We start from the raw sequence: 27,338 nt of genomic DNA on the forward strand, positions 1-27,338 counted from the left end.
ACTCTGTGACCCCTGTGTCCTCCCAGGCTCAGCACCCAAGGAGGTGGCACGGCAGCAAGCCCCTTGAATTGTAGCTGCAGAGTCCCACGTTTCCTTGGTGGACTCCAAATTCCATCCCCAGTACCCCAAAATGCCCCCTTGAGCCCTGCATTGCAGCTGTGCGGCCTCAAAGGGTCTCCGGTGGACCCCCTAGGCATAGAAGGATGGAATCAGGAACGAATGCCCAGCCCTGAGTGGACAGCAGAGGATCCCAAAGCTCCGGGGAAGTGCTGGGGCTCCAGAGCTTGAAGCTGGAAATGAGTGAAGAGCTCTGTTTTACACTTGTGGCATGGAAAGCCCTGGCAGGGTGGTTTCTGCTGGGGGGCCTGGGGTGCACTGAAGGCCTCAGGAGGCTTTGTGTGTGATCATGAGGAAGCTTTTCTTGGTGGAAATGGTTGTCAGGCATTGGAAGGGGCTGCCTGGAGAGGTGGTGAAATCCCCGTCCCTGGAGGTATCCAAGACAAGACTGGATGTGGCACTGCCTCAGTGCTCTGCTCTAGTGGACAAGGTGGGGATGGGTGCAAGTTGGGACTCGATGATTTTGCAGGTCTTTGCCAACCTAAATGGTTCTGCGATTGCATGATCTGGCCTGAAGACAGCTGCAGGGCAGGTGGAGGAGTCCTGTGGTGGGACTGTGGCCAAGAGGCCTCTCCTGGCTGCAGAAGAGCAAACCGTGGGCTTTTGTGTCCATCGAGGGCCAAGGGAGGGTGCGAGGAGGAGGATGGAGGGGTACTGTGGGGACCAGGGGACAAACTGTGGCCTCTGGAGCACATCAAAAGGTGCCTTAGGGTACTGAGGGGGCAAATGGCCCAGGCTGAGGCAGCCCCAGCACAAGAGAGGGTTCAGAGAGGACTTGTGGGTCTGAGGAGAGCTCTAGGCCTGGAGGGCCCGGAAGGGAAAATGAACAAGTCCTGAGGGGATGGGATGGAAATTCAAAGTGGCCACTCAGCCACCCCTGGGGCAGCTCAGGGTGCTGCGCAGGGGCCTGGGGTGCAGCGAAGGCCTTGGGAGGGCTCCTGAGCAGCCCGGTGCTGGAAGAGCTGTTGAGTGGGGCAAAGCTCTTGCTGGTCAGTGGGAGAAAGAGAAAAGGTGACAAAAGCCATGGTTTCTGTTAAGCTTGGGCAAACGTTATGCATTTAATGTGACTGAGGGGCTCAGAGGCCAGACTGTGCAGTGTGGGGACAGGAAAGGGATGTCCTGGGGACACGCAGGGCTGTCTGAACATGGGGCTCCTTGGGATGTCCTGAGGAGACATGAGAGCAAAGTGGGGTCTGGAGACATTCTGAGGGCAGCTGAGTGCCAAGGGCTGAGGCAGGTCTGTGTCCCCAGGGACACCCTGCCTGTTCCTGCCTGCATGGTGGCTCCCTGGGACCCGTTGCTGGGGGCAGGTGCCATGTCAACAAGCACTGGGACCTGTGGCTAGCGGCCGGTAGCGGGTCACAGAGGGGCCCTTTGTGACACCCACTGCAGCAGGTGTGCTCAGCACGACCGTGGCCCACGGTGGGTCAGTGTCCGTCAGGACGGCGACTGGATAGGAGAGGAGTGCAGCGCTGGCGAGAAGCCCCCGACTGCAGTCCACGTCTTGTCCACGACCTCTGGTGGCCCCGTGCGAACGCGGAGTTTTGCTGAGGCGTTTTGCCGAAGCGTTTTTGCCTGAGGCATTTGGGCCGAGGCCTTTTGGCCGAGGTGCTTTGCCTGAGGCGCTTTGCCTTGGCCTTTGGGCTGTGGCACTTTGCTGAGGCCTTTGGGCTGAGGCACTTTGCTGAGGCCTTTGGGCTGAAGCCTTTTGCTGAGGCCTTTTGGCTGAGGCCTTTTGCCTTGGCTTTTTGGCTGAGGCACTTTGCTGAGGCCTTTTGGCTGAAGCCTTTTGCTGAGGCCTTTTGGCTGAGGCACTTTGCCTTGGCCTTTTGGCTGAGGCACTTTGCCTTGGCCTTTTGGCTGAGGCCTTTTGCTGAGGCCTTTTGCCTGAGGCCTTTTGCCTAAGGCGATTTGGCCACGGCATTTTTTCTGAGGGTGTTCGACTCCACCATTCGGACGCCCTCCGTAGGCAGGCTCCCCTGTGTTCTTTGATTCACAGGATGGAGAGGAGACCCCCCGCCTGCCCCAGGCAGGCCTGGATGGAAGACAGCTCTTCCCAGGAGAGCCGCTCTCCAGGTCTGCAGCTTCCGTCCTCCTACGAGGTGACCACCATGCAGCCCCTCAAGCTCGGTGAGTGAGGGGCCTTGTGGGGCTGGGCAGGGCTGGGGCCCACCACCACACCCTGTAGCACACCAGGATCCCACTTTCCTGGCCAGCTGACAATGGGGGTCCTGGCGTCAGCCATGCTGTTGCCTGAAAGCTGGGACTGCTCAGGGCTGGAGCGCGGCCCCAGCACAGCCTCTCCCAAAGAAGGACAGGGCAGAGGGGCTCTGGGCTGTGGGCAGAGAGGGCCAGCTGGGCTGGCAGGAGGCAGCCGTGCTGTGGGAGCCTGGGCCTTTCCTGCCTGTCTGCCATTGCCTTCCTCAGCCCGGGCACTGGGGCTTTCCCGGGCATGGCAGCTCCTCTGCCAGGCACCCTCCAGCCAGGAGCTGCAAGGGAAGGCCGTGCCAAGGCAGTGGGCAGAGAGCTGGGTGGAGGGCAGATATCCTTTGCTCCCTCCTCTCGCTGGACCCTCTGCAGCTCTCCCTGCTCTTTCCCCCCTTAGACACCAGCTGGTTGCCCATCTACAAGGAGGAGCAGGAAGCTGTCGATGCCATCCTGGCCTTTGTCACCAGCCCCAACAAGGTAACTGCGGCCAACTGGAGGGGGGCTGTGCTGCTGTCTGCTGGCAGGGGCTGTGCTGCCGGGCTGCCGGAGGGCTGCTGGCAGGGCAGGGCTGCTTCTCCCGCAGGGCACTGCACCCCCTGTGCTGCGGTCCCGCTGGCTGTGTCCGCCCACTCACAATCCGTGTTTGTGTCTCTGTCCCCCGGCTGGCAGGAGGAGAGAGACAAGGCCACATTTCTCCGGAGCATCTCTGTGCTGTGCAGAAGCGCCTTGAGCCACGGCCTGACCCAGGGCCTGGATCTGCTTTGTGACACGTACCAGCTGGCAGAGAACATCAAGGTGAGGGCACTCTGGGCAATGTGGCAAAGGGAGCAAAGCCCCCTGGCACCGGCAGCCTGTGCGGACATTGCTGGGGTGGGTCAGGGACTGGAGGCCCTGGGTGCTGGCAGCTGCCAGCAGGTGCCATCCCGGTTGTGCTCCGCAGGCGCTGCTGGAAGAAGAGCCAAGGGACCAGCTGTGCACAGACCTCCGGCATCTTTCCATGCTGGCTCTGGAGAAATTGAGGTACCTGCCCATCTGTCGTGGGCCCCCTGGCCCAGAGGTTCGATGCCACCCGCACGAGTCATCAAGGGGCTGCTCCCAGCACCCGTGTGCAACCCGTGTCCTGCCCTCTCCCTGCAGCTTGGTGGACACAGCGCTGGAGGGCAAAGCCAAAAGCCTCCTCCGCGCGTGCTTCTCAAGTGTCTTCTGGCTGCCTGCAGAGAAGGAAATGCCAAAAGGGGACCTTGCCCTCTACATCAAGGTAAGTGCTGGCTGAGCTCCAGGGACCTCCAGCCCCTCTGGCCTGCTCCCTGGCTATCCCATGCTGCCACAGGAGCAGGGATCCCAGGCAGGGCAGGGTACTTCCCCTCCTCGTGCCTCTGTCCCCTTCCCTGGGGAAGGGCCTGGCTGCATCCCGTGCCACAGGCTGCTGTGCCCCCGCAGATTGTCTATGCCCATGTCTCTCCCGGGAAGTGTGGGCATCCTCCTCCTCCTCCTCCTGTGGCACGGGGGGATCAGTTGGCTCTCCTGGGGCTGGGAGGAACAGCAGAATGACTGCCATTGCTCTCTGTGTTCCTTGCAGACCCTGAACTCCATGGACAGCATGCTGAGGACAATGGTGCTCAGCTTTCCTGCCTCTCGAGTCAGCGAGGAGCTGCAGGGCATCTTGGAGGTCTGGCACAAGCAAAAAGGGAGGGAGTCCCAGGGCTGTTCCTCAGCCTGGAGGGGAGGGTTTGCCCGCTCCTGGCTGAGTGGTGCCCAGAGCAATGCTGAACAGGCAGAGTGCCCTGCAGGGAGGGTGCCCACCTCCTGTGGGGAAGCAGGGGCTGGCCCCAGGCTCTCGTGGAGCAGAGGGACTGCAGAGGGTGGCACCTGCCCTCCTCCTTGGCCATGAGGTTGGCTCTGGGCCTTTGTGCCTGACCTGGGTGGGAATCCAGGGGCAGACACCCCACTGCAGGCTTTGCTGGAGGGGAGAGGAAGCCTTGAGGGATGGGGCGAGTGCGGCCCAGGAGTGGAGCTGTGCTGCTGCTGGTGTTGGGGTCTGGTCCCAGGGCTCACCCGCTGCTTTTCTTGTCCCAGCTGCTGCTGGACTTTACCGGATCCGAGAGAGAGGCTGTCAGGGAGAGGGCCATGGCAAGGATCGATGTGCTGACCTGTGTGCTGTCGGACTATTCCACTCTGCAGGTAAGGACCAGGCCCCCTCCAGCCAGGCCATGCCCCCATCCCTGCTGCTCTCCAGGCCAGGGCTGCTGCCCACATGGCTGCTCTGAGAGATGGGGACGCAGGGCTCTGCAAAGCCTGATCTCTCCAGGAATCCAGCCCTTGGCAGACTCTCGGGAGGGGGGCTTTGGCACCACCTTTGTGCCCTCAGCCCTTCTGCTCATGCCTCCCTCATCCAGGCCCATGCCAACGACAGAAGAGGCACTGCTGGACCTGTCTGCTCTGGGGAGATCCAGCTCCCGCTCCTAGGAAAGCTGCTGGGACGGCTCATCCTTTTCCGGTTCTCTGAGGAGCCGACATGCTATGCAGCTTTCCACGCTCTTTTTGCCCTGGCTGAGTTCATCTGTAAGTAAAAAAGGCAGAGCAGTGGTGGGCTTCATTGCTCTGCACACAGACATCTCCTGAGAGATCTGCTTCCTAACCCCCTTTGCCCCTCCCAGCTGCTTCCCAGAGCTTCCCAGCTGCCACTTTGCTGCAGAGCCTGAGTGCTTTGCTCAAGGCCAGGACCTGTTTGCTGCTGCTCTCCTTCCTCCCCTTCCTTTCAGGATCTTGCAGCCCGCTGGTTTGTGGGCCCCACAGCCAAAGGCCCTCTTGACTTCCCTGTCCCAAAGCCACGTCTTCCCTGGTGGGGAAGAGCAGATCCCCCACCCTGGCTGGTCCCTCCAGTGCCTGTAGCAAGAAGCTGTTCCTGATGCCCTCCCAAAATCCTGGACTGCTCCTGTCCTGCCCCCTTGCCAGCAGATGCCCCGGCGGTTTGGTGAGCTTGCTGGCAAAGCTGCTCTGCCTTCCTGACTCTTGTGTGTTTGCCCTGGTGTTTAGTCGAATCCAGGCTAAAGGACAGAGCAGACCAAGTCCAGCGGGAAGCCGTGACCACCTCCGCGCTGTGTTCTCTGAGCCCCAGGGACTGTGCCAAGGTGAGAAGCTGCGCCCTTGCTGGGACTCCTGTCCGTGGCACCAGCAGGGCACTGGTGTGAGCCAAAGGACCCCGCAGCAGTGGGGCTGTCGTGCACTCAGCTCCCTGGGGAGAGGGTTCCCGCCGTCCTTGCCCAGGGACAGCATGAGGGCTGCACTCCAGTGGCCCAGCAGCAGCTTCAGCCCCAGCAGGAGCTCCGGTGCTCCTGGCCACCAGCAAGTCCCTGGTTCTCAGTGGGGCCAGCAGCCTGTGCCCATGAGCCCTCCTCCCCCAGCAGGAGGGCCCTCTCTGCTCATCTTTGCCATGCAGGGACTGCAGGCACTGCTGTCAGCAGTGGTGGGCACGTCCGGCCAGGGCCCCTCGAGCTGCTCAGCCAAGCAGCACCATCAGGGCACTCAGCGTGACACGTCTTCCTTCCTTGCTGCCATAGGCCTTTGGAAAATACCTGCAGTCCCACGAGAGGACAGACATCATCCTCGTGGCCCTCGAGGCGTTGGGAGATGCCAGCATCCTCGACCAGCAGGTGCCCAGCAGCCTGCTGGATGTGGCCTTGGAAGACCCGGACGTCTGGCTGACGGACGTAAGTGGCCTGTGGCTGCATTGTCGTGCCCTTCAGCCCTCTTGGGCCTTGTTCCTCCCTGCACCCCTCCCTCCCAAGCACAGGTGACTTGGGCCCCCCAAGCCACCTCAAGGCAGCAGAGAGGAATGGGAAGGGCAACTGAGCACATGGCTGCACTCCGGGGGCAGTGCCATCCTCACCTGTATTCCCTGCAGGGGCCCAAGATCGTCACCAGCATCCTTGAGAGCCTGCCATACTGCAGCACACAGGCAGCGTGGGAGAAAGTGGAGTCACTCCTTCGCCTGATGACCAACCTGTACCCCACCACAGTGGTCATCCTCCTGTGCAAGGCAGCTCTTCAAGGAGACAGGTACTGGCCCTGATGGCCTTGAGGGTGGGCTTGTTCCCTGTGGGGAGAGGGACCCTGAGACTCTCCGGCTGCCAGAGTCAAGGAATGCTGCTGGACAGCCTGCAGAGTCAGGCCCTCCATCCCCCCACACTTTCCAGCCCTGCTTCACAGCAGCCAAAGCTGGCCCAGCCAGCCCAGAGCCAGCAGGGTGCTCCAGCCCCACGGGGAACACGCCCTCAGCCCCCTCCTGCCCGCGCGGGCAGGGCCCCTGGGGACGCGCAGCCAGGGCTCCAAGGGGTGGGTTCTGGGGGGCTGCTCCAGGCCACAGCACTGTGGCTGAGGCAGCCCTGCGGACAGCGCTCTGCCTTCTCTGCCTTCCAGCACTGCGCCGGAGCTGTGGGAGCTGATGTCCTCCATGCCGGAGATGCTGGCCAAGATCTTGGAGGGCTTTGCCAACCTGCTGTGCACACAGTGCTTCCGCTGCTCCGCAGAAGGCCCCCGCACCCAGCCCATGGCTGTGAGTGACTCCTATAGACCCTGGTCCCCTCCTGCCAGCCCTGCAGGCTCTGCCGGCCTCTCACGGCTCTGTTTGCTCCTGCAGTCATCCTCCAGGAAGGCTGAGTCGGAGGAGTTGGCTGACGAGCCCGACCTCGAGAGCCATCAGGGCTGTCCAAACGTCAGGACGGCCGGGCTGCTGCTGGAAGGGCTCGTCGGGCTGTCACAGAGAGCCGAGATGGTGAGCAGGGCGGTGTCAGGGGCAGCCCTGTCGGCAAACGGGGGCTGGGGCTGTGTGGAAAGCAGTGGCTTGGCCTGGCCTGGGACTCAGAACGTGGGGTGACTGCTCCAAACGCCCTCCCTGCCACGGTGTGGCTGGGGTGGCTGCCTGGGGAGCTTTTCAGGCACAGCACTCTTCACCCAATGGACATTCTCTTCTCTCTACAGGCCAGAAACATTGAACTCTTCCTGCCGGGCATGATGAAGATCCTGCAAGTTGGCAGCGAAGATGCAAAGATGAAGATCCTGCTGGCCTTGCGAAACGTTCTGCATCAGCTGAAGAAGAGCAAGGCCAGCTTCATCGCTGTGCAACTTGTGGGGAGGCTCCTGCCCCTCTTTGACTCGGTAAGGCTGATGTGGAGCCTGAGCCCCTCAGATGGGCTCTGGGCAATGACAGCTGCCCTGCAGCCCAACCCTGCGAGCAGCACTTGGAGCCAGCTCTGCTCCCCTGGGCTCTCCTGGGATGGCTTCTGGGCCGTGCAGCCCAGTGCTGCTTCTTCTGGGATGTGAGGCCGGAGCCGCTGCCCTCCCCGCAACCATGATCAGGGCCCTCTTCACTGTGGGCAGGGAGCTGCTGTTTGCAAAGCTCACTTTTCCTGCTTCCTGCCAGGAGTGCAGCGAGCTGCGAGAGCTGTCCATCCGCATGCTCGCAGAGCTGCTGCAGTTCGTGGTCGGCAGGGATGAGAAGAGGATGAGGAAGGAGGTGTGGCGAGCACTGGTGCCTCTCCTCTTTCGTATGAACGACCAGGTCCCCAGCGTGGCCGAGGTACAGGTTTGAAGGCTGAGCCCTGACACACAGAGGGCTGGGCTGACACCGCCGGGGCTCCTGGGCATCGGGGCAGGGGCTGCTGGCAGCGGGCAGCGCTCCCCCAGCACAGCCCGTGGGAAGGTCCGTGCGGAGCCAGCGCCAGCAGGGGCAGAGAAGCTGGCACGGCCCTGTGCAACACCTGCCCTGCCTGCTCCTGCAGGGCTCGGCAGCAGCCCGTGGCCACCACAGCCTGAACAGGGGCATCCCCACAGGCTGTGTTGGAGGCCAGGCCTTTGAGCCTCCATGCCTGTCCCCCAGGGTTGTCCCCAAAAGCCTCCCAGATATTTGGGCTAGGGCATGTCCCAGATTCCTAAAGGCAGGATCCCCCCAGGAACAAAGCCAAGAGGCCTCCTTGCCCAGGCCCCCGGGCCATCCCTGAGCTCATGCTGTCCTGCAGGCCTCCAGGGAAGCCCTTCTTGCTGCCGCCGAGCTGCTGAAGTGGAGGACGCTCAAGCACCTGCTGCAGAGAGAGCGGCTGTGGGAGCTTGGAGCGTGCTTGGTAAGGACAAGCTGTGCAGCCCGGACTGGGGGAGGGCTGCCCCCATCCCATGTCTGGGCTGGGGGCTCTGCAGCTGGGCAGAGCCTGGAGCTGCATCCCTGTTCTTGCTGCCCTCAAGAACAGAGCCCCAGGGGCTCTTCTGCAGGCCCCTGTCCCCTCCCTGTAGCCAGCAGGAGGGGAGGCCTCTCTGTCCCAGGAGGTGCTGGCAGGAGGCACTGCTCCAGCCAACTGCCCCAGTGACCACCCTGGAGAGACATGCCTTGTTCTCTCTGCAGCTTCAGAACAGCAGGAGCAGGGCTGAAGACTTTATCCAGCAGAGCCTGCCCTACCTGCAGGACCCTCAGGCCAACGTGCGCCTGGCGGCCGTCAGGTTCATCGGTGAGTGCCAGCCCCTGCGGTGCCTCTGGGGCAGCCTGGCCCCTGTGCTGCTGCTGCCCCAGCAATGCCCGGCCACCCTGGGCAGGGCCTTGCCTCCCTCTGCCAGCCCTGCCCACGCAGCGGGGCTTGGTGGCCGCCTTGCTCAGTCCCACTGCCCTGAGCTTCTGGGGGCTCCTGGGCTCAGCCCTGCTGAGGGGGAGGAGGGGAGGTCTGGGGGCCCTGCTGTTGGGAGCAGGCTGGGGAGCAGGGGCTAATGGAGCTCTGTGCCCAGGACTCATCACACGGCGCCTGAGGGAGCAGACCACGGAGAGTCAGGCTGACATCCTGAGCGGTGAGTGGGGAGCGCCGTCTGTCGGGAATCCAGAGGCTCTCTGCAGACGGGGGGTTTTATCTGGGCTCTGTTTCTTTCCGTCACAGCACTTCAGCCCTTGGAAAAAGACTGGGACATCTCTGTCAGCTCCCTGGCAGCTCGGACAACCTCCGTTCTGAGGAGTCCTTGGGTGCAGCAACGACCAAGAGGCTTCCTACGAGCACTGCGCTGCTGCTGGCCGTGAGCCCGGCAGAGGTGCAGCTTGCCTTGGCTAAAGGACTGGGGCTGAATAAAGCTGGAACAACGTGCCCAAAGCCCTGGTGTCCTTCAGCTGCGCGGTGCTGAGTGTGCCGAGCCGACCGTGTCCTTCCTGGGCTGTCCCGCAGGCAGCGGGACGCTCCCCCCTCAGCACCCCTGGCCCCAGGCTTGTGGGACAAGCTGAGCCCTGGCTGGGGCTTTCCCTGGGAGAAGCCGCCTTGGCTAAAGGACAAGCTGCTGCCCGAGTGTTCTCACCCCATTTCAGGGCCACTGCCAATGTCACCCTGCCCTCTGCCGGTGTGAAACTATTCCCCCTTTTCCTGTCACTCCAGGCCCTCCTCCCAAATCCGTCTCCAGCTCCCTTGGAGCCTCTTTTAGGCACTGGAAGGGGCTGGAAGGTCACCCCAAAACGTTCTCTTCTCCAGCCTGGGCAGCCAAAGTTATCCCTGTGTCCCCACACAGTGCCCCACTCTGTGACCCCTGTGTCCTCCCAGGCTCAGCACCCAAGGAGGTGGAACAGCAGCAAGCCCCTTGAATTGTAGCTGCAGAGTCCCACGTTTCCAAATTCCACCTCCGGTACCCCAAAATGCCCCCTTGAGCCCTGCATTGCAGCTGTGCGGCCTCAAAGGGTCTCCGGTGGACCCCCTAGGCATAGAAGGATGGAATCAGGAACGAATGCCCAGCCCTGAGTGGGCTGCAGAGGATCCCAGAGCTCCGGGGAAGTGCTGGGGCTCCAGAGCTTGAAGCTGGAAATGAGTGAAGAGCTCTGTTTTACACTTGTGGCATGGAAAGCCCTGGCAGGGTGGTTTCTGCTGGGGGGCCTGGGGTGCACTGAGGGCCTCAGGAGGCTTTGTGTGTGATCATGAGGAAGCTTTTCTTGGTGGAAATGGTTGTCAGGCATTGGAAGGGGCTGCCCGGAGAGGTGGTGAAATCCCCGTCCCTGGAGGTATCCAAGACAAGACTGGATGTGGCACTGCCTCAGTGCTCTGCTCTAGTGGACAAGGTGGGGATGGGTGCAAGTTGGGACTCGATGATTTTGCAGGTCTTTGCCAACCTAAATGGTTCTGTGATTGTATGATCTGGCCCGAAGACAGCTGCTGGGCAGGTGGAGGAGTCCTGTGGTGGGACTGTGGCCAAGAGGCCTCTCCTGGCTGCAGAAGAGCAAACCGTGGGCTTTTGTGTCCATCGAGGGCCAAGGGAGGGTGCGAGGAGGAGGATGGAGGGGTACTGTGGGGACCAGGGGACAAGCTGTGGCCTCTGGAGCACATCAAAAGGTGCCTTAGGGTGCTGAGGGGGCAAATGGCCCAGGCTGAGGCAGCCCCAGCACAAGAGAGGGTTCAGAGAGGACTTGTGGGTCTGAGGAGAGCTCTAGGCCTGGAGGGCCCGGAAGGGAAAACGAACAAGTCCTGAGGAGATGGGATGGAAATTCAAAGTGGGGGGACTCTTTGCCAAGATGGCCTTGCCCACGTCTTTCCTGGACTGCCAGTTGTCCCCACTGGCTGTCCCCAGGCAGCGCGGACGCCCACACCAGCCCCCCAGGGCAGAGCGGGGCTCTGAAGGTGCCTCAGCGAGGTCACACTGGGCAGCAGCTCCAGGGCACCTCTGGGGCTGTCAGAGAGGGGCTGTTCCAGGGCCCTTTGGGCTTCTGGGGGCTTCTTTGGTCTGATTCTGCAGAAGAGACACAGAAGTGAGGCAAGAGCAGCAGGACTACAGCTCCTGGCCCCTCAGATGGACCAATGCGGTTGCTCAGCTGGGCTGTGCCAGAAGACGACAGCTCCCGGCACGCTGAGGATCCCAGCCCTTCCAGCTGGATCCCCCTGGGTGCCATCCTCCCCCCTTCAGCCCTAAGCCCCCCCAGGACTCTGCCAGCCTGGCAGGGCCACTCAGCCACCCCTGGGGCAGCTCAGGGTGCCGCGCAGGGGCCTGGGGTGCAGCGAAGGCCTTGGGAGGGCTCCTGAGCAGCCCGGTGCTGGAAGAGCTGTTGAGTGGGGCAAAGCTCTTGCTGGTCAGTGGGAGAAAGAGAAAAGGTGACAAAAACCATGGTTTCTGTTAAGCTTGGGCAAACGTTATGCATTTAATGTGACTGAGGGGCTCAGAGGCCAGACTGTGCAGTGTGGGGACAGGAAAGGGATGTCCTGGGGACACACAGGGCTGTCTGAACATGGGGCTCCTTGGGATGTCCTGAGGAGACATGAGAGCAAAGTGGGGTCTGGAGACATTCTGAGGGCAGCTGAGTGCCAAGGGCTGAGGCAGGTCTGTGTCCCCAGGGACACCCTGCCTGTTCCTGCCTGCGTGGTGGCTCCCTGGGACCCGTTGCTGGGGGCAGGTGCCATGTCAACAAGCACTGGGACCTGTGGCTAGCGGCCGGTAGCGGGTCACAGAGGGGCCCTTTGTGACACCCACTGCAGCAGGTGTGCTCAGCACGACCGTGGCCCACGGTGGGTCAGTGTCCGTCAGGACGGCGACTGGATAGGAGAGGAGTGCAGCGCTGGCGAGAAGCCCCCGACTGCAGTCCACGTCTTGTCCACGACCTCTGGTGGCCCCGTGCGAACGCGGAGTTTTGCTGAGGCGTTTTGCCGAAGCGTTTTTGCCTGAGGCATTTGGGCCGAGGCCTTTTGGCCGAGGTGCTTTGCCTGAGGCGCTTTGCCTTGGCCTTTGTGCTGAGGCACTTTGCTGAGGCCTTTGGGCTGAGGCACTTTGCTGAGGCCTTTGGGCTGAGGCGTTTTGCTGAGGCCTTTGGGCTGAGGCCTTTTGCCTTGGCTTTTTGGCTGAGGCACTTTGCTGAGGCCTTTGGGCTGAAGCCTTTTGCCTTGGCCTTTTGGCTGAGGCACTTTGCCTTGGCCTTTTGGCTGAGGCCTTTTGCTGAGGCCTTTTGCCTGAGGCACTTTGCCTGAGGCGATTTGGCCGCGGCATTTTTTCTGAGGGCGTTCGACTCCACCATTCGGACGCCCTCCGTAGGCAGGCTCCCCTGTGTTCTTTAATTCACAGGATGGAGAGGAGACCCCCCGCCTGCCCCAGGCAGGCCTGGATGGAAGACAGCTCTTCCCAGGAGAGCCGCTCTCCAGGTCTGCAGCTTCCGTCCTCCTACGAGGTGACCACCATGCAGCCCCTCAAGCTCGGTGAGTGAGGGGCCTTGTGGGGCTGGGCAGGGCTGGGGCCCACCACCACACCCTGTAGCACACCAGGATCCCACTTTCCTGGCCAGCTGACAATGGGGGTCCTGGCGTCAGCCATGATGTTGCCTGAAAGCTGGGACTGCTCAGGGCTGGAGCGCGGCCCCAGCACAGCCTCTCCCAGAGAAGGACAGGGCAGAGGGGCTCTGGGCCGTGGGCAGAGAGGGCCAGCTGGGCTGGCAGGAGGCAGCCGTGCTGTGGGAGTCTGGGCCTTTCCTGCCTGTCTGCCATTGCCTTCCTCAGCCTGGGGCACTGGGGCTTTCCCAGGCATGGCAGCTCCTCTGCTGGGCACCCTCCAGCCAGGAGCTGCAAGGGAAGGCCGTGCCAAGGCAGTGGGCAGAGAGCTGGGTGGAGGGCAGATATCCTTTGCTCCCTCCTCTCGCTGGACCCTCTGCAGCTCTCCCTGCTCTTTCCCCCCTTAGACACCAGCTGGTTGCCCATCTACAAGGAGGAGCAGGAAGCTGTCGATGCCATCCTGGCCTTTGTCACCAGCCCCAACAAGGTAACTGCGGCCAACTGGAGGGGGGCTGTGCTGCTGTCTGCTGGCAGGGGCTGTGCTGCCGGGCTGCCGGAGGGCTGCTGGCAGGGCAGGGCTGCTTCTCCCGCAGGGCACTGCACCCCCAGTGCTGCGGTCCCGCTGGCTGTGTCCGCCCACTCACAATCCGTGTTTGTGTCTCTGTCCCCCGGCTGGCAGGAGGAGAGAGACAAGGCCACATTTCTCCGGAGCATCTCTGTGCTGTGCAGAAGCGCCTTGAGCCACGGCCTGACCCAGGGCCTGGATCTGCTTTGTGACACGTACCAGCTGGCAGAGAACATCAAGGTGAGGGCACTCTGGGCAATGTGGCAAAGGGAGCAAAGCCCCCTGGCACCGGCAGCCTGTGCGGACAGCGCTGGGGTGGGTCAGGGACTGGAGGCCCTGGGTGCTGGCAGCTGCCAGCAGGTGCCATCCCGGTTGTGCTCTGCAGGCGCTGCTGGAAGAAGAGCCAAGGGACCAACTGTGCACAGACCTCCGGCATCTTTCCATGCTGGCTCTGGAGAAATTGAGGTACCTGCCCATCTGTCGTGGGCCCCCTGGCCCAGAGGTTCGATGCCACCTGCATGAGTCATCAAGGGGCTGCTCCCAGCACCCGTGTGCAACCCGTGTCCTGCCCTCTCCCTGCAGCTTGGTGGACACAGCGCTGGAGGGCAAAGCCAAAAGCCTCCTCCGCGCGTGCTTCTCGAGTGTCTTCTGGCTGCCTGCAGAGAAGGAAATGCCAAAAGGGGACCTTGCCCTCTACATCAAGGTAAGTGCTGGCTGAGCTCCAGGAGCCTCCAGCCCCTCTGGCCTGCTCCCTGGCTATCCCATGCTGCCACAGGAGCAGGGATCCCAGGCAGGGCAGGGTACTTCCCCCCCTCGTGCCTCTGTCCCCTTCCCGTGGTCCTGGCTGCATCCTGTACCACAGGCTGCTCTGCCCCCGCAGATTGTCTATGCCCATGTCTCTCCCGGGAAGTGTGGGCATCCTCCTCCTCCTGTGGCACGGGGGGATCAGATGGCTCTCCTGGGGCTGGGAGGAACAGCAGAATGACTGCCATTGCTCTCTGTGTTCCTTGCAGACCCTGAACTCCATGGACAGCATGCTGAGGACAATGGTGCTCAGCTTTCCTGCCTCTCGAGTCAGCGAGGAGCTGCAGGGCATCTTGGAGGTCTGGCACAAGCAAAAAGAGGGGGAGTCCCAGGGCTGTTCCTCAGCCTGGAGGGGAGGGTTTGCCCGCTCCTGGCTGAGTGGTGCCCAGAGCAGTGCTGTACAGGCAGAGTGCCCTGCAGGGAGGGTGCCCACCTCCTGTGGGGAAGCAGGGGCTGGCCCCAGGCTCTCGTGGAGCAGAGGGACTGCAGAGGGTGGCACCTGCCCTCGGCCATGAGGTTGGCTCTGGGCCTTTGTGCCCAACCTGGGTGGGAATCCAGGGGCAGACACCCCACTGCAGGCTTTGCTGGAGGGGAGAGGAAGCCTTGAGGGATGGGGCGAGTGCGGCCCTGGAGTGGAGCTGTGCTGCTGCTGGTGTTGGGGTCTGGTCCCAGGCTCACCCGCTGCTTTTCTTGTCCCAGCTGCTGCTGGACTTTACCGGATCCGAGAGAGAGGCTGTCAGGGAGAGGGCCATGGCAAGGATCGATGTGCTGACCTGTGTGCTATCTGACTATTCCACTCTGCAGGTAAGGACCAGGCCCCCTCCAGCCAGGCCATGCCCCCATCCCTGCTGCTCTCCAGGCCAGGGCTGCTGCCCACATGGCTGCTCTGAGAGATGGGGACGCAGGGCTCTGCAAAGCCTGGTCTCTCCAGGAATCCAGCCCTGGACAGACTCTCGGGAGGGGGGCTTTGGCACCACCTTTGTGCCCTCAGCCCTTCTGCTCATGCCTCCCTCATCCAGGCCCATGCCAACGACAGAAGAGGCACTGCTGGACCTGTCTGCTCTGGGGAGATCCAGCTCCCGCTCCTAGGAAAGCTGCTGGGACGGCTCATCCTTTTCCGGTTCTCTGAGGAGCCGACATGCTATGCAGCTTTCCACGCTCTTTTTGCCCTGGCTGAGTTCATCTGTAAGTAAAAAAGGCAGAGCAGTGGTGGGCTTCATTGCTCTGCACACAGACATCTCCTGAGAGATCTGCTTCCTAACCCCCTTTGCCCCTCCCAGCTGCTTCCCAGAGCTTCCCAGCTGCCACTTTGCTGCAGAGCCTGAGCGCTTTGCTCAAGGCCAGGATCTGTTTGCTGCTGCTCTCCTTCCTCCCCTTCCTTTCAGGATCTTGCAGCCCGCTGGTTTGTGGGCCCCACAGCCAAAGGCCCTCTTGACTTCCCTGTCCCAAAGCCACGTCTTCCCTGGTGGGGAAGAGCAGATCCCCCACCCTGGCTGGTCCCTCCAGTGCCTGTAGCAAGAAGCTGTTCCTGATGCCCTCCCAAAATCCTGGACTGCTCCTGTCCTGCCCCCTTGCCAGCAGATGCCCTGGCGGTTTGGTGAGCTTGCTGGCAAAGCTGCTCTGCCTTCCTGACTCTTGTGTGTTTGCCCTGGTGTTTAGTCGAATCCAGGCTAAAGGACAGAGCAGACCAAGTCCAGCGGGAAGCCGTGACCACCTCCGCGCTGTGTTCTCTGAGCCCCAGGGACTGTGCCAAGGTGAGGAGCTGCGCCCTTGCTGGGACTCCTGTCCGTGGCACCAGCAGGGCACTGGTGTGAGCCAAAGGACCCCGCAGCAGTGGGGCTGTCGTGCACTCAGCTCCCTGGGGAGGGGGTTCCCGCTGTCCTTGCCCAGGGACAGCATGAGGGCTGCATTCCAGTGGCCCAGCAGCAGCTTCAGCCCCAGCAGGAGCTCCGGTGCTCCTGGCCACCAGCAAGTCCCTGGTTCTCGGTGGGGCCAGCAGCCTGTGCCCATGAGCCCTCCTCCCCCAGCAGGAGGGCCCTCTCTGCTCATCTTTGCCATGCAGGGACTGCAGGCACTGCTGCCAGCTTTGCTGCGGGCACTGCTGTCAGCAGTGGTGGGCACGTCCGGCCAGGGCCCCTCGAGCTGCTCAGCCAAGCAGCACCATCAGGGCACTCAGCGTGACACGTCTTCCTTCCTTGCTGCCATAGGCCTTTGGAAAATACCTGCAGTCCCACGAGAGGACAGACATCATCCTCGTGGCCCTCGAGGCGTTGGGAGATGCCAGCATCCTCGACCAGCAGGTGCCCAGCAGCCTGCTGGATGTGGCCTTGGAAGACCCGGACGTCTGGCTGACGGACGTAAGTGGCCTGTGGCTGCGTTGTCGTGCCCTTCAGCCCTCTTGGGCCTTGTTCCTCCCTGCACCCCTCCCTCCCAAGCATAGGTGACTTGGGCCCCTCAAGCAACCTCAAGGCAGCAGAGAGGAATGGGAAGGGCAACTGAGCACATGGCTGCACTCCGGGGGCAGTGCCATCCTCACCTGTATTCCCTGCAGGGGCCCAAGATAGTCACCAGCATCCTTGAGAGCCTGCCATACTGCAGCACACAGGCAGCGTGGGAGAAAGTGGAGTCACTCCTTCGCCTGATGACCAACCTGTACCCCATCACAGTGGTCATCCTCCTGTGCAAGGCAGCTCTTCAAGGAGACAGGTACTGGCCCTGATGGCCTTGAGGGTGGGCTTGTTCCCTGTGGGGAGAGGGACCCCAAGACTCTCCGGCTGCCAGAGCCAAGGAATGCTGTGGGACAACCTGCAAAGTCAGGCCCTCCATCCCCCCCCGTTTTCCAGCCCTGCTTCACAGCAGCCAAAGCTGGCCCAGCCAGCCCAGAGCCAGCAGGGTGCTCCAGCCCCACGGGGAACACGCCCTCAGCCCCCTCCTGCCCGCGCGGGCAGGGCCCCCGGGGACGCGCAGCCAGGGCTCCAAGGGGTGGGTTCTGGGGGGCTGCTCCAGGCCACAGCACTGTGGCTGAGGCAGCCCTGCGGACAGCGCTCTGCCTTCTCTGCCTTCCAGCACTGCGCCGGAGCTGTGGGAGCTGATGTCCTCCATGCCGGAGACGCTGGCCAAGATCTTGGAGGGCTTTGCCAACCTGCTGTGCACACAGTGCTTCCGCTGCTCCGCAGAAGGCCCCCGCACCCAGCCCATGGCTGTGAGTGACTCCTATAGACCCTGGTCCCCTCCTGCCAGCCCTGCAGGCTCTGCCGGCCTCTCACGGCTCTGTTTGCTCCTGCAGTCGTCCTCCAGGAAGGCTGAGTTGGAGGAGTTGGCTGACGAGCCCGACCTCGAGAGCCATCAGGGCTGTCCAAACGGCAGGACGGCCAGGCTGCTGCTGGAAGGGCTCATCGGGCTGTCACAGAGAGCCGAGATGGTGAGCAGGGCGGTGTCAGGGGCAGCCCTGTCGGCAAACGGGGGCTGGGGCTGTGTGGAAAGCAGTGGCTTGGCCTGGCCTGGGACTCAGAACATGGGGTGACTGCTCCAAACGCCCTCCCTGCCACGGTGTGGCTGCCTGGGGAGCTTTTCAGGCACAGCACTCTTCACCCAATGGACATTCTCTTCTCTCTACAGGCCAGAAACATCGAACTCTTCCTGCCGGGCATGATGAAGATCCTCCAAGTTGGCAGCGAAGATGCCAAGATGAAGATCCTGCTGGCCTTGCGAAACGTTCTGCATCAGCTGAAGAAGAGCAAGGCCAGCTTCATCGCTGTGCAACTTGTGGGGAGGCTCCTGCCCCTCTTTGACTCGGTAAGGCTGATGTGGAGCCTGAGACCCTCAGATGGGCTCTGGGCAATGACAGCTGCCCTGCAGCCCAACCCTGCGAGCAGCACTTGGAGCCAGCTCTGCTCCCCTGGGCTCTCCTGGGATGGCTTCTGGGCCGTGCAGCCCAGTGCTGCTTCTTCTGGGATGTGAGGCCAGAGCCTCTGCCCTCCCCGCAACCATGATCAGGGCCCTCTTCACTGTGGGCAGGGAGCTGCTGTTTGCAAAGCTCACTTTTCCTGCTTCCTGCCAGGAGTGCAGCGAGCTGCGAGAGCTGTCCATCCGCATGCTCGCAGAGCTGCTGCAGTTCGTGGTCGGCAGGGATGAGAAGAGGATGAGGAAGGAGGTGTGGCGAGCACTGGTGCCTCTCCTCTTTCGCATGAACGACCAGGTCCCCAGCGTGGCCAAGGTACAGGTTTGAAGGCTGAGCCCTGACACACAGAGGGCTGGGCTGACACCGCCGGGGCCCCTGGGCATCGGGGCAGGGACTGCTGGCAGCGGGCAGCGCTCCCCCAGCACAGCCCGTGGGAAGGTCCGTGCGGAGCCAGCGCCAGCAGGGGCAGAGAAGCTGGCACGGCCCTGTGCAACACCTGCCCTGCCTGCTCCTGCAGGGCTCGGCAGCAGCCCGTGGCCACCACGGCCTGAACAGGGGCATCCCCACAGGCTGTGTTGGAGGCCAGGCCTTTGAGCCTCCATGCCTGTCCCCCAGGACTGTCTCCAAAAGCCTCCCAGATATTTGGGCTAGGGCATGTCCCAGATTCCTAAAGGCAGGATCCCCCCAGGAACAAAGCCAAGCGGCCTCCTTGCCCAGGCCCCCGGGCCATCCCTGAGCTCATGCTGTCCTGCAGGCCTCCAGGGAAGCCCTTCTTGCTGCCGCCGAGCTGCTGAAGTGGAAGACGCTCAAGCACCTGCTGCAGAGAGAGCGGCTGTGGGAGCTTGGAGCGTGCTTGGTAAGGACAAGCTGTGCAGCCCGGACTGGGGGAGGGCTGCCCCCATCCCATGTCTGGGCTGGGGGCTCTGCAGCTGGGCAGAGCCTGGAGCTGCATCCCTGTTCTTGCTGCCCTCAAGAACAGAGCCCCAGGGGCTCTTCTGCAGGCCCCTGTCCCCTCCCTGTAGCCAGCAGGAGGGGAGGCCTCTCTGTCCCAGGAGGTGCTGGCAGGAGGCACTGCTCCAGCCAACTGCCCCAGTGACCACCCTGGAGAGACATGCCTTGTTCTCTCTGCAGCTTCAGAACAGCAGGAGCAGGGCTGAAGACTTTATCCAGCAGAGCCTGCCCTACCTGCAGGACCCTCAGGCCAACGTGCGCCTGGCGGCCGTCAGGTTCATCGGTGAGTGCCAGCCCCTGCGGTGCCTCTGGGGCAGCCTGGCCCCTGTGCTGCTGCTGCCCCAGCAATGCCCGGCCACCCTGGGCAGGGCCTTGCCTCCCTCTGCCAGCCCTGCCCACGCAGCGGGGCTTGGTGGCCGCCTTGCTCAGTCCCACTGCCCTGAGCTTCTGGGGGCTCCTGGGCTCAGCCCTGCTGAGGGGGAGGAGGGGAGGACTGGGGGCCCTGCTGTTGGGAGCAGGCTGGGGAGCAGAGGCTAATGGAGCTCTGTGCCCAGGACTCATCACACGGCGCCTGAGGGAGCAGACCACGGAGAGTCAGGCTGACATCCTGAGCGGTGAGTGGGGAGCGCCGTCTGTCGGGAATCCAGAGGCTCTCTGCAGACGGGGGGTTTTATCTGGGCTCTGTTTCTTTCCGTCACAGCACTTCAGCCCTTGGAAAAAGACTGGGACATCTCTGTCAGCTCCCTGGCAGCTCGGACAACCTCCATTCTGAGGAGTCCTTGGGTGCAGCAACGACCAAGAGGCTTCCTGCGAGCACTGCGCTGCTGCTGGCCGTGAGCCCGGCAGAGGTGCAGCTTGCCTTGGCTAAAGGACTGGGGCTGAATAAAGCTGGAACAACGTGCCCAAAGCCCTGGTGTCCTTCAGCTGCGCGGTGCTGAGTGTGCCGAGCCGACCGTGTCCTTCCTGGGCTGTCCCGCAGGCAGCAGGACGCTCCCCCCTCAGCACCCCTGGCCCCAGGCTTGTGGGACAAGCTGAGCCCTGGCTGGGGCTTTCCCTGGGAGAAGCCGCCTTGGCTAAAGGACAAGCTGCTGCCCGAGTGTTCTCACCCCATTTCAGGGCCACTGCCAATGTCACCCTGCCCTCTGCTGGTGTGAAGCTATTCCCCCTTGTCCTGTCACTCCAGGCCCTCGTCCAAAATCCATCTCCAGTTCCCTTGGAGCCTCTTTTAGGCACTGGAAGGGGCTGGAAGGTCACCCCAAAACCTTCTCTTCTCCATCCTGGGCAGCCACAGTTATCCCTGTGTCCCCACACAGTGCCCGACTCTGTGACCCCTGTGTCCTCCCAGGCTCAGCACCCCAGGAGGTGGCACAGCAGCAAGCCCTGTGCTGCAGCTGCCACAGGACCAGGAGCTCACCAAGAGACATTGCCAGACTCCAGACTGTCCCACCACAGGTCTGTGAGACTGTGCAGAGCCCGTAAGAAGAGTTCCTGAGTTCAAGTTTCCCTGCTGCGGGCTGAGGTGTGACCTGGGGTGTTTGTGCTGCCCTGAACATGGAGAAGGAAGGTAGGTTGATACTCTGTGGTTCATGGAGACCCAGGGGAATGCAGCGCCCAGAGTGAGCCAGAAGATGGGCTTTGCACATGGATCTGGGGTCTCAGAATGCACTAGGGAAGAATGTGTCCTAGATTAGACAATTTGGATGGTTTTTAGCTGGTGTGAACACCTGGGCACAAGTGGCTCCACCTTTAACGGAGATCAGGAAACTGGGCAGAGCAGGACACTGGATCAATGCTGGGCTGCAAGCCCCCTCTACCTCCTGTCCCTTTCCTCCCTCCACTTCTGAAGTCATCACCCAGAAAGCTTGGCAGTGAGGTGGCTGGGCTGCCCCCGGGATTTGGGAAGTCCCCTGGGATTTGGGCTGGGTGGTCCCAACCCTTTAAACAGGACTGTGGTCCACAGGTCCTGGTAATCTCTTCCGTCTCCAGGGGCTTAGGCAACCTTTATCTCAGTTCCCTTTATCTTGAGGTCCTGAACACACATTGGCAGATGATTTCTTCAGTTATTGGCAGGTACAGCCGGTAATTCCCACTACAGTTTCCCTTCACTGGCTGTTAAAGACCCCATCGGAGCATTTAAAGAGGGGTGTGCGGTTTTCCTCCTGTTTAAAGGCACATGGTGTTTTTCACAGAGCGAGTGTGCAGCCAGAAGTCATCCGGCAGAGTAGGACGGCCATCAAGTGGCTGGCGCTGGGACTGGCACGGAACTGCAGGAGAGGATGCAAAATCCCAGTCCTGTTCTGCAAGGAGAGGCAGAAGTGTCAGGCCAGCAAAGGGCTGTTTCTGTTGATGCCGAGAAAAAAGGCGATAGTAAAACCCAATAGCCACACGTGCTATTAAACCGGTATCTGTTTATTTTGGTGCCGAACCCGCAGAGGACAACTCCGCCTAAAACACGCGCTCTACTCTTCCGTCACAGCTTGCCTTTTATAGAGTTAGCTTATAAATATTCATTGTACGTGTTTTACATATTCATGATAACCAGGAAGTGCTTAGCAACAGCACACGAACCGGGAAATTGCACTTATTAAACTGTGCCCATTACAACTTAACATTTCCCTCATCAATAGCAACCTAACATTTTCCCTTATCACTGTCCCAATCACTGGGTCAAATTCAAATCAGTAGCTGAGGGCTGATCTGTTTTTTCTCTCCTGTGCTTGCCCGGGAAAGCTCCTGTGTAAGGCAAAGGGAACATAACCCTTGCCCTGAGCAGCTATTGCCTGCTCTGGAGATCAGTTGTGTTGGAGTTAAGGTGGTTGGGTCTTCTCTCAGCTCAAATAATTGATTAATATCTGCATACATAATTATTTTTTTAAATTGAATCTTTGCATCCTCTGTAAATGGTCTTACAGCTCACCCAGCGCTGCTTCAAATCCTTCCTACAGTAGGAACTGCAGGAAGAAGTCAGTGCTTGGATTGGTGTAAATGAAAGTACAAGCAGAGTGAGAGTGATGTTTTGCCCTTGTCTGGGAGTGGGAGGTGGAAAAAAGTCATGGAAAGCTGAGGAAGAGGGAAGGACATCTCTACCTGGGAATAAGCTTTTGAGTAGCTGTTTTGGATCTGGCAAGTGGACGTGGCTTCTGTGTTTGTTTCCCAGTACAGTGTGGGTCTGAAATATTTAACACTGAAAGTGTCAATCCATTATCTGGATGTTGGAGAACCAGCCTGGCACAACCCCTCGAGTTTTCCAGGAAGATGATCTGAATTTCTCTGACAGCAATACCAGCGCTGCTGGAATAAATGGCTTGTAGCTTGGGGGTTGCTGCCTGACTTCAGGAAGAAGCTGGATGTGGTTGGGCTGCAGCAGCCCTCATGCCCTGGGGTGGGGAAAGAATGGGCTGGGAGGGTTTGAAAGCAGGTTTCTAGTGATGGCTGAAGTCCAAAGCCACAGCTTTCTTCCTGGTCTGCTTGAATTAGGTGTTTGGACCTGGTATATGAGCATGTTTATGATTCTTAGGCTCTGGGCTGTCTCTGCAAACACTAGAAATGCTCCCATCTGGAGGGGCTTTGTCAGCAGCTCTGGTGGCTCTGAGGGGAGAGGGGTTATTCTCCCCTTACTGCAGTCCTTCAGCTAACTGGCTTCCCAGGTTTTGAAGTGTTGCTGCTCCTATTTAGAGTAAAAGAACACTTCCTGTCATGACTGAATATTGTGAATGGCACCTACTGCCTGGGAAAAAACAAGCTTTGCCTTTCCTTTCTCCAAAACAATCAATTTAAAGGCTTTTCCATGAATGTCACGCATTGTACACACATCCTAGGCTCTTGGGGAAAGTTATTGTTGGCTTTTATAAATTATATTATCTTACTCTGCAGGAAACAGACACTGAACTATTTAATTTTGTTCTAGCTGAAAATAAAAAAAAAATCATGCAAGGAAACAAACACAGCTGAGTGTGATCCCAGTTTTTCTCTGCTAGATGGTGTTACCCGCCCTGCCTTTCCTTTTCATGCCTTCACCTGATGTCATCAATCATCAGGGCAAATTTGACTTGGGCCTCACCCTTGGTGAGTATCTTATTGCTGTGGTCTGGCTGGGGATGTGGGTACCCAAATGCTGCAGACAGGCACAGGCATCTGCAGTGTCTGCTCCACATTAGTGATCAGGACACATTGTGGGGTTAATTTGGTCTCGGAAAAAGGATGTTTCTGGTCAAGATGAGAAACACAGACCCACAGGCTGCGATGTTTGAGCTCTGAAGGCCTTGTAAGACTGCAGATGGTTCTAGTTGACACAAATTTTGCAATATAGGGATTTATTCTTTTGCCAGCCCCTGGGGATACATTCCTGACCCTCTGCCAAAGGGTGTGTGACTGAGTAAGCGACCTGTGTAAGATGGCAGGGTACCCAGGCATGGCTTTGCAGGGCAGGGGGTGCCCAGCAGCTCTGCCGTGGCTCCCTCTGCTGCCTTGATGCAGTCTGTGCCCCGTCCTTGCCAGCTGTGACCACAGGGCTTGGCCACTTGCCTGGCAGTGACCTGCACCGAGCTGAGTCTGATGCATTTAATTGTTTTCTATGAGGAAAGACACCAGATTTTAATCATAAAAAATAACCCCACTAATGGATCCTGACTGCTTTGCCCTCTAGGCTTCTCCAGTCTTGCAGGAAAGCAGATGCTAGAGAGTGATACTAAAAAAACAAGCTGCAAGTAGGAACACAGTGATTCTATGAACTGTGTAGGTCTAGGAGTAGTTGTTCCAGCCCCCTTTTTTTCCCTTTTCTGTCTACTAAACACCTTAATGCAAATTAGCAGCTCCTCTCATCGTGTAATGATTTTGTTCATAATAAACTAGACTTGTAGTTTAGACTTCTATTTTTCTCCAGCATCTTATGTTGTTGTGACAGGTCTAGTCATAAGCTGAGTTCAAGGTTTTATGACAGATGTTTGGACATTTTCATCCTGGGATAATAGGTCAGAGTTTAATGCTATTGTGTTCCAGGTGTCTGCAAGGTACTCAGAAAACTATTTAGAAAACTACTCATAGGAAAGACAGGTCTGGAATAGACCCATTACTTCAACTGTTCTTCCATGGTGGTGGCTGTGGCTGCGTGTGACTGATCACTGACCTGACTCCTTTGAGTCAGACTCAGCTTTGCAAACATTCACTAAGATAGAAAGTTGATAAAAGGCACTGTGTAACTTATGAGGCAAAGGAAATAATGCTGAGTAAATCTCTACACTCTCTGCAAAAGCTGCAGGAGGACATTCCCCTTTGGTGGTGGCAATTTGTGATGTGACCTTTTGGGTAGTGTTACTGATGCCTGACTGCAAACTGCACATCCTTCACCTCCAGCAGTGGGACCTGCAGCTTTGTCCTCCTGTCACCTCCCTGGGCATGGGGGTGACTTGCCTGGGCTTTGAAGCAGTTTTTAAAACACAAAGATCTGAGAAGGCCAGTTGGAATCAGTATGGTCTTAAATGACCCCGGGACAATGGATTCAGTGGAAGGAAAATCATGTGTGGTGGTGCCAGGTCTTTCAGGTGGTGGAGCCTGTACCTCACAGACTTATGTTGTTCAGAGGTCTTTTGGCTCAACTGGAGCACAAAGGTGATTTGAAACCTAAAAAACCAGAGCTGGGGTGGAGATTAGCATGAGCTAATGGGATGTGGATGTTTTGTGTGTTTAGTTATTTTGTTCAGTGTTTCCTTCCTAATACTTCTAATGTTCTGTTTCACTTTCGTAGGACAAGAGGAGATGGCCTCAAGCTGTGCCAGGGGATGTTCAGTTTGGACATCAGGAAGACTTTCATCACTGAAATGGTTGTCAGGTGTTGGAAGGGGCTGCCCAGGGAGGTGGTGGAGTTCCCATCCCTGAAGGTATCCAAAAAATGACTGGACATGGCACTCAGTGCTCTGGGCTGGTTGACAAGGGGGGGATCGGTCAAAGGTTGGACTCAGTGATCTTGGAGGTCTTTTCCAACCTAAATGATTCTGTGATTCTGTGATAAGTGCAGGTAGAACTGAGCTATGCTTTTGGCATATGTACCATAATCCTGGTGTCTCTGTCTTGGAGAGTTAGCAGTTGATTGTGAGCTCACTGCTGTGATGGTCAGACACTGAACTGATTGCTCACACTTCCTCACTTCAGTTCCCTGAAGGCAAAACTCCTCTCCTGCTTGTGCCTTCATGCCTGTTCATCTGGATAATGAATTTATTGCCATGTTAATAGAGGAAAAAAACCCCACTAAAGAGTGTTGTAGGTATATGTCTACTTCTAGAGCAGGAATGAAAATCTGAAAGGCTTCACTTTGTCCTCCAATTTAAGTTGCACAGTCCCTGCTGGATAAGCATCCTTGGGGAATAATGAAGCTGTGAGTTGCCAGGTTTGTACCACCTGAAATCATGTTTCTCTCTGAAACAGATCTCTTCTGTGTTGCACAACTGACAGGACTTCAGCTGCAAAGTGTTAGCAAGCATGACAGCAATGATGAAAACACGTGGTGCATTGGTGAGTATCCTGAGGGACTGGCCCGTAGCCTGCCACCATCTGACTGCGCCTTATGGAAGAAAAACATCTCTACAGAGGCAAAGTTCAGAAGACTTGAAAGTCAGTGTTGGAGGAACTGGTTTGGGTTCTCAGAAAGCACCAGTTATGTCAAATGGAGTTGGGAAAATTAATAGAACTGTGCCCTAGGCAAGAGTCAGACTTCAGTAGTGGAGACCTAGAATTTGTTTCGATAAATAGGTGAAACTTGTATTTGTGTTGGTCAGAAAAGAGAAGCTGTGCTCAGATGAGGAAGCCTTTGTTGCAAACCACAAAATCCACTGGTTTCATAGATGATGTTGCCATCTGCACAGTTGCCAGATCCTTTTGCACCATGAGCTGAAGTTGCTCCACAGCTGGAATGGAGACCTCACCACCAGTTTAGTCCAGGTGGGAGAGCCAGGGGTGAGCACAGCAGAGGGGGAAACACAGAGCTGCAAAGGGAATTTCTTCTTGGTTTTATTGCCTTGACTGAAGTAGTGGGCCAAAGAGCCTTGCTGCAGACAGTCTGCAGGGGGGACTGTGTTGGAGAGGTTGCACAAGATCCTTACAGTGTTGGTGGTATTCCCCATCTGCCACAGCCATCAAGGGGCTTGGCCTGCAGTGAGATTAACAGCTTCTATCTCCTCAGTGTGTAGTAAATAATAATAAAGTCACAGGCTTGTGATCGAACATCCCTTTTGGAGAAGGAAAAAGGGTTCAAAATCTCCAGATTCCTGGTCTGATGAACTCTGTAAGGTAGGGAAGCAGAAAACAGGCCCAGTGGTGTCAAGAGGTCAGATGTCTATAACATGAAACGTGGTGTATATTTATCCTTTGGAACATATACGTGCAAAATGAAAGATCAACTGGTTCTTAATTTCTTGCCGGAAGAAGTAATTAAGTCTTAGAGAAGTGGAAGGGTTCCCTGGGTCACTGGGCTCTGATGTGAGATGGGATTAGATAGGAAGCACAAAATCCCCAGTCTGTTGTGCCAGGGCTGAAGTAATTTCCTCTGAGAATGACATTCACATTACAAACAAACCCTGTTCTTATAAATCGCCCAATTAAGAGCAGTAGAGTCAGATGCAAAGTCCGAGTCATGTGAGAACTCTGAAGGACATGTCCCCACGTGGCTTTTGCTAATGGAGGTTGAGGAACAGGTGTTTTCTCTAGGGACCTCTGGAGAGATCTCTTAGGGCAGGCAACAGTCTCTCTTGAACCCCCTTCCCCCCAGAAAAATGGCTGTACTGCAATGGGTGAATCTTAATCCCTGGTCAGAGCTGGTGAATCCAGAAGTCATGTCTTGTTCGTGGGAAAGTCTTGTGTATTAGCCACCAGACCCAGAAGTGTATCTGGCAAAGGTTTTTCCTAAAATGTTTTTTGCCTTTGGGATTTTGTTATTCTCTGGGCAACACCTGGATTTAAACTCCTCAGAAGGCACATGAGCTGCTCTGAGATACCAAGGAATATGTCAGGTAGGTCATTGTCTTTCAAATGTACAGTTGTGTTCTTCCCTTTAGAGCAATAACACAACTGTTTGTGTTTGCCTAAGTAGTCTTGCTTTGCAGTTCCATCAGTTTAGCTTTGAGACAGAAATGTCCAAACCCACGGAATTTGCATTCTATAGGTGGAGACATAAATGTGAACAAGTTGCTTGGCTTCTAGAAAGAAGGTGACTGAGTAGGCAGTGGAGTATTTGTCAGGCACACAGACCTAGAAGCAGGTTGTAGCACTTAGTAACTATCTTGGAGGCAACTTTCTCAGGCTCTTCTCTGGAGCCCAGAGGTGTCTGTGCTTTAACAGAGGGTAAACTGGAATATGGCAGGGGCAGGTTGCTCCAGGTCACATTGTGTGACCACCTAGGAGCTGGGATGTGCCTTTTAGTGGTCTTGCCTTTTAGGCTTGTGGGCTTCTCACATGTTGTATGTTTGCTTATGGATGTATGTTTATATTTTGAGTGTATGAATTTTCCAGGCTGCCAAGCCACGGCTGTTCAATAAATGTTCCCAAGGGA

General features: G+C 58.4%; 2 protein-coding genes across 2 annotated transcripts; both read left to right on the plus strand.

The window, feature by feature from the left end:
• Nucleotides 1–1,887: 1,887 nt before the first annotated feature.
• On the plus strand, nt 1,888–9,446 carry LOC135424475 (uncharacterized). Its single transcript, XM_064675717.1, has 19 exons — nt 1,888–2,247; nt 2,723–2,802; nt 2,995–3,120; nt 3,266–3,345; nt 3,463–3,583; nt 3,905–3,994; nt 4,402–4,506; nt 4,722–4,887; nt 5,362–5,456; nt 5,886–6,035; nt 6,230–6,384; nt 6,745–6,880; nt 6,965–7,099; nt 7,306–7,482; nt 7,748–7,903; nt 8,343–8,444; nt 8,720–8,822; nt 9,094–9,153; nt 9,240–9,446. The coding sequence occupies exons 1-19, from the start codon at nt 2,118–2,120 to the stop codon at nt 9,374–9,376; spliced, it is 2,304 nt and encodes a 767-aa protein (XP_064531787.1). The 5' UTR covers nt 1,888–2,117; the 3' UTR covers nt 9,377–9,446.
• A 2,683-nt stretch (nt 9,447–12,129) lies between these two features.
• Nucleotides 12,130–19,706, plus strand: LOC135424476 (uncharacterized). Its single transcript, XM_064675718.1, has 19 exons — nt 12,130–12,509; nt 12,986–13,065; nt 13,258–13,383; nt 13,529–13,608; nt 13,726–13,846; nt 14,157–14,246; nt 14,647–14,751; nt 14,967–15,132; nt 15,607–15,701; nt 16,155–16,304; nt 16,499–16,653; nt 17,014–17,149; nt 17,234–17,368; nt 17,566–17,742; nt 18,008–18,163; nt 18,603–18,704; nt 18,980–19,082; nt 19,354–19,413; nt 19,500–19,706. The coding sequence occupies exons 1-19, from the start codon at nt 12,380–12,382 to the stop codon at nt 19,634–19,636; spliced, it is 2,304 nt and encodes a 767-aa protein (XP_064531788.1). The 5' UTR covers nt 12,130–12,379; the 3' UTR covers nt 19,637–19,706.
• Nucleotides 19,707–27,338: the final 7,632 nt, after the last annotated feature.

This window comes from Pseudopipra pipra, chromosome 19, assembly GCF_036250125.1.
Source record: "Pseudopipra pipra isolate bDixPip1 chromosome 19, bDixPip1.hap1, whole genome shotgun sequence".
NCBI lineage: Eukaryota > Metazoa > Chordata > Aves > Passeriformes > Pipridae > Pseudopipra > Pseudopipra pipra.

Coding starts and splice junctions, on each gene's coding strand:
- LOC135424475 (XM_064675717.1), top strand. CDS start 2,118: ATGGAGAGGAGACCCCCCGCCTGCCCCAGGCAGGCCTGGATGGAAGAC. Junction 2,248..2,722: donor CATGCAGCCCCTCAAGCTCG/GTGAGTGAGGGG, acceptor TTCCCCCCTTAG/ACACCAGCTGGTTGCCCATC. Junction 6,881..6,964: donor CCCGCACCCAGCCCATGGCT/GTGAGTGACTCC, acceptor TTGCTCCTGCAG/TCATCCTCCAGGAAGGCTGA.
- LOC135424476 (XM_064675718.1), top strand. CDS start 12,380: ATGGAGAGGAGACCCCCCGCCTGCCCCAGGCAGGCCTGGATGGAAGAC. Junction 13,384..13,528: donor AGCTGGCAGAGAACATCAAG/GTGAGGGCACTC, acceptor TGTGCTCTGCAG/GCGCTGCTGGAAGAAGAGCC. Junction 15,133..15,606: donor TGCCCTGGCTGAGTTCATCT/GTAAGTAAAAAA, acceptor CCTGGTGTTTAG/TCGAATCCAGGCTAAAGGAC.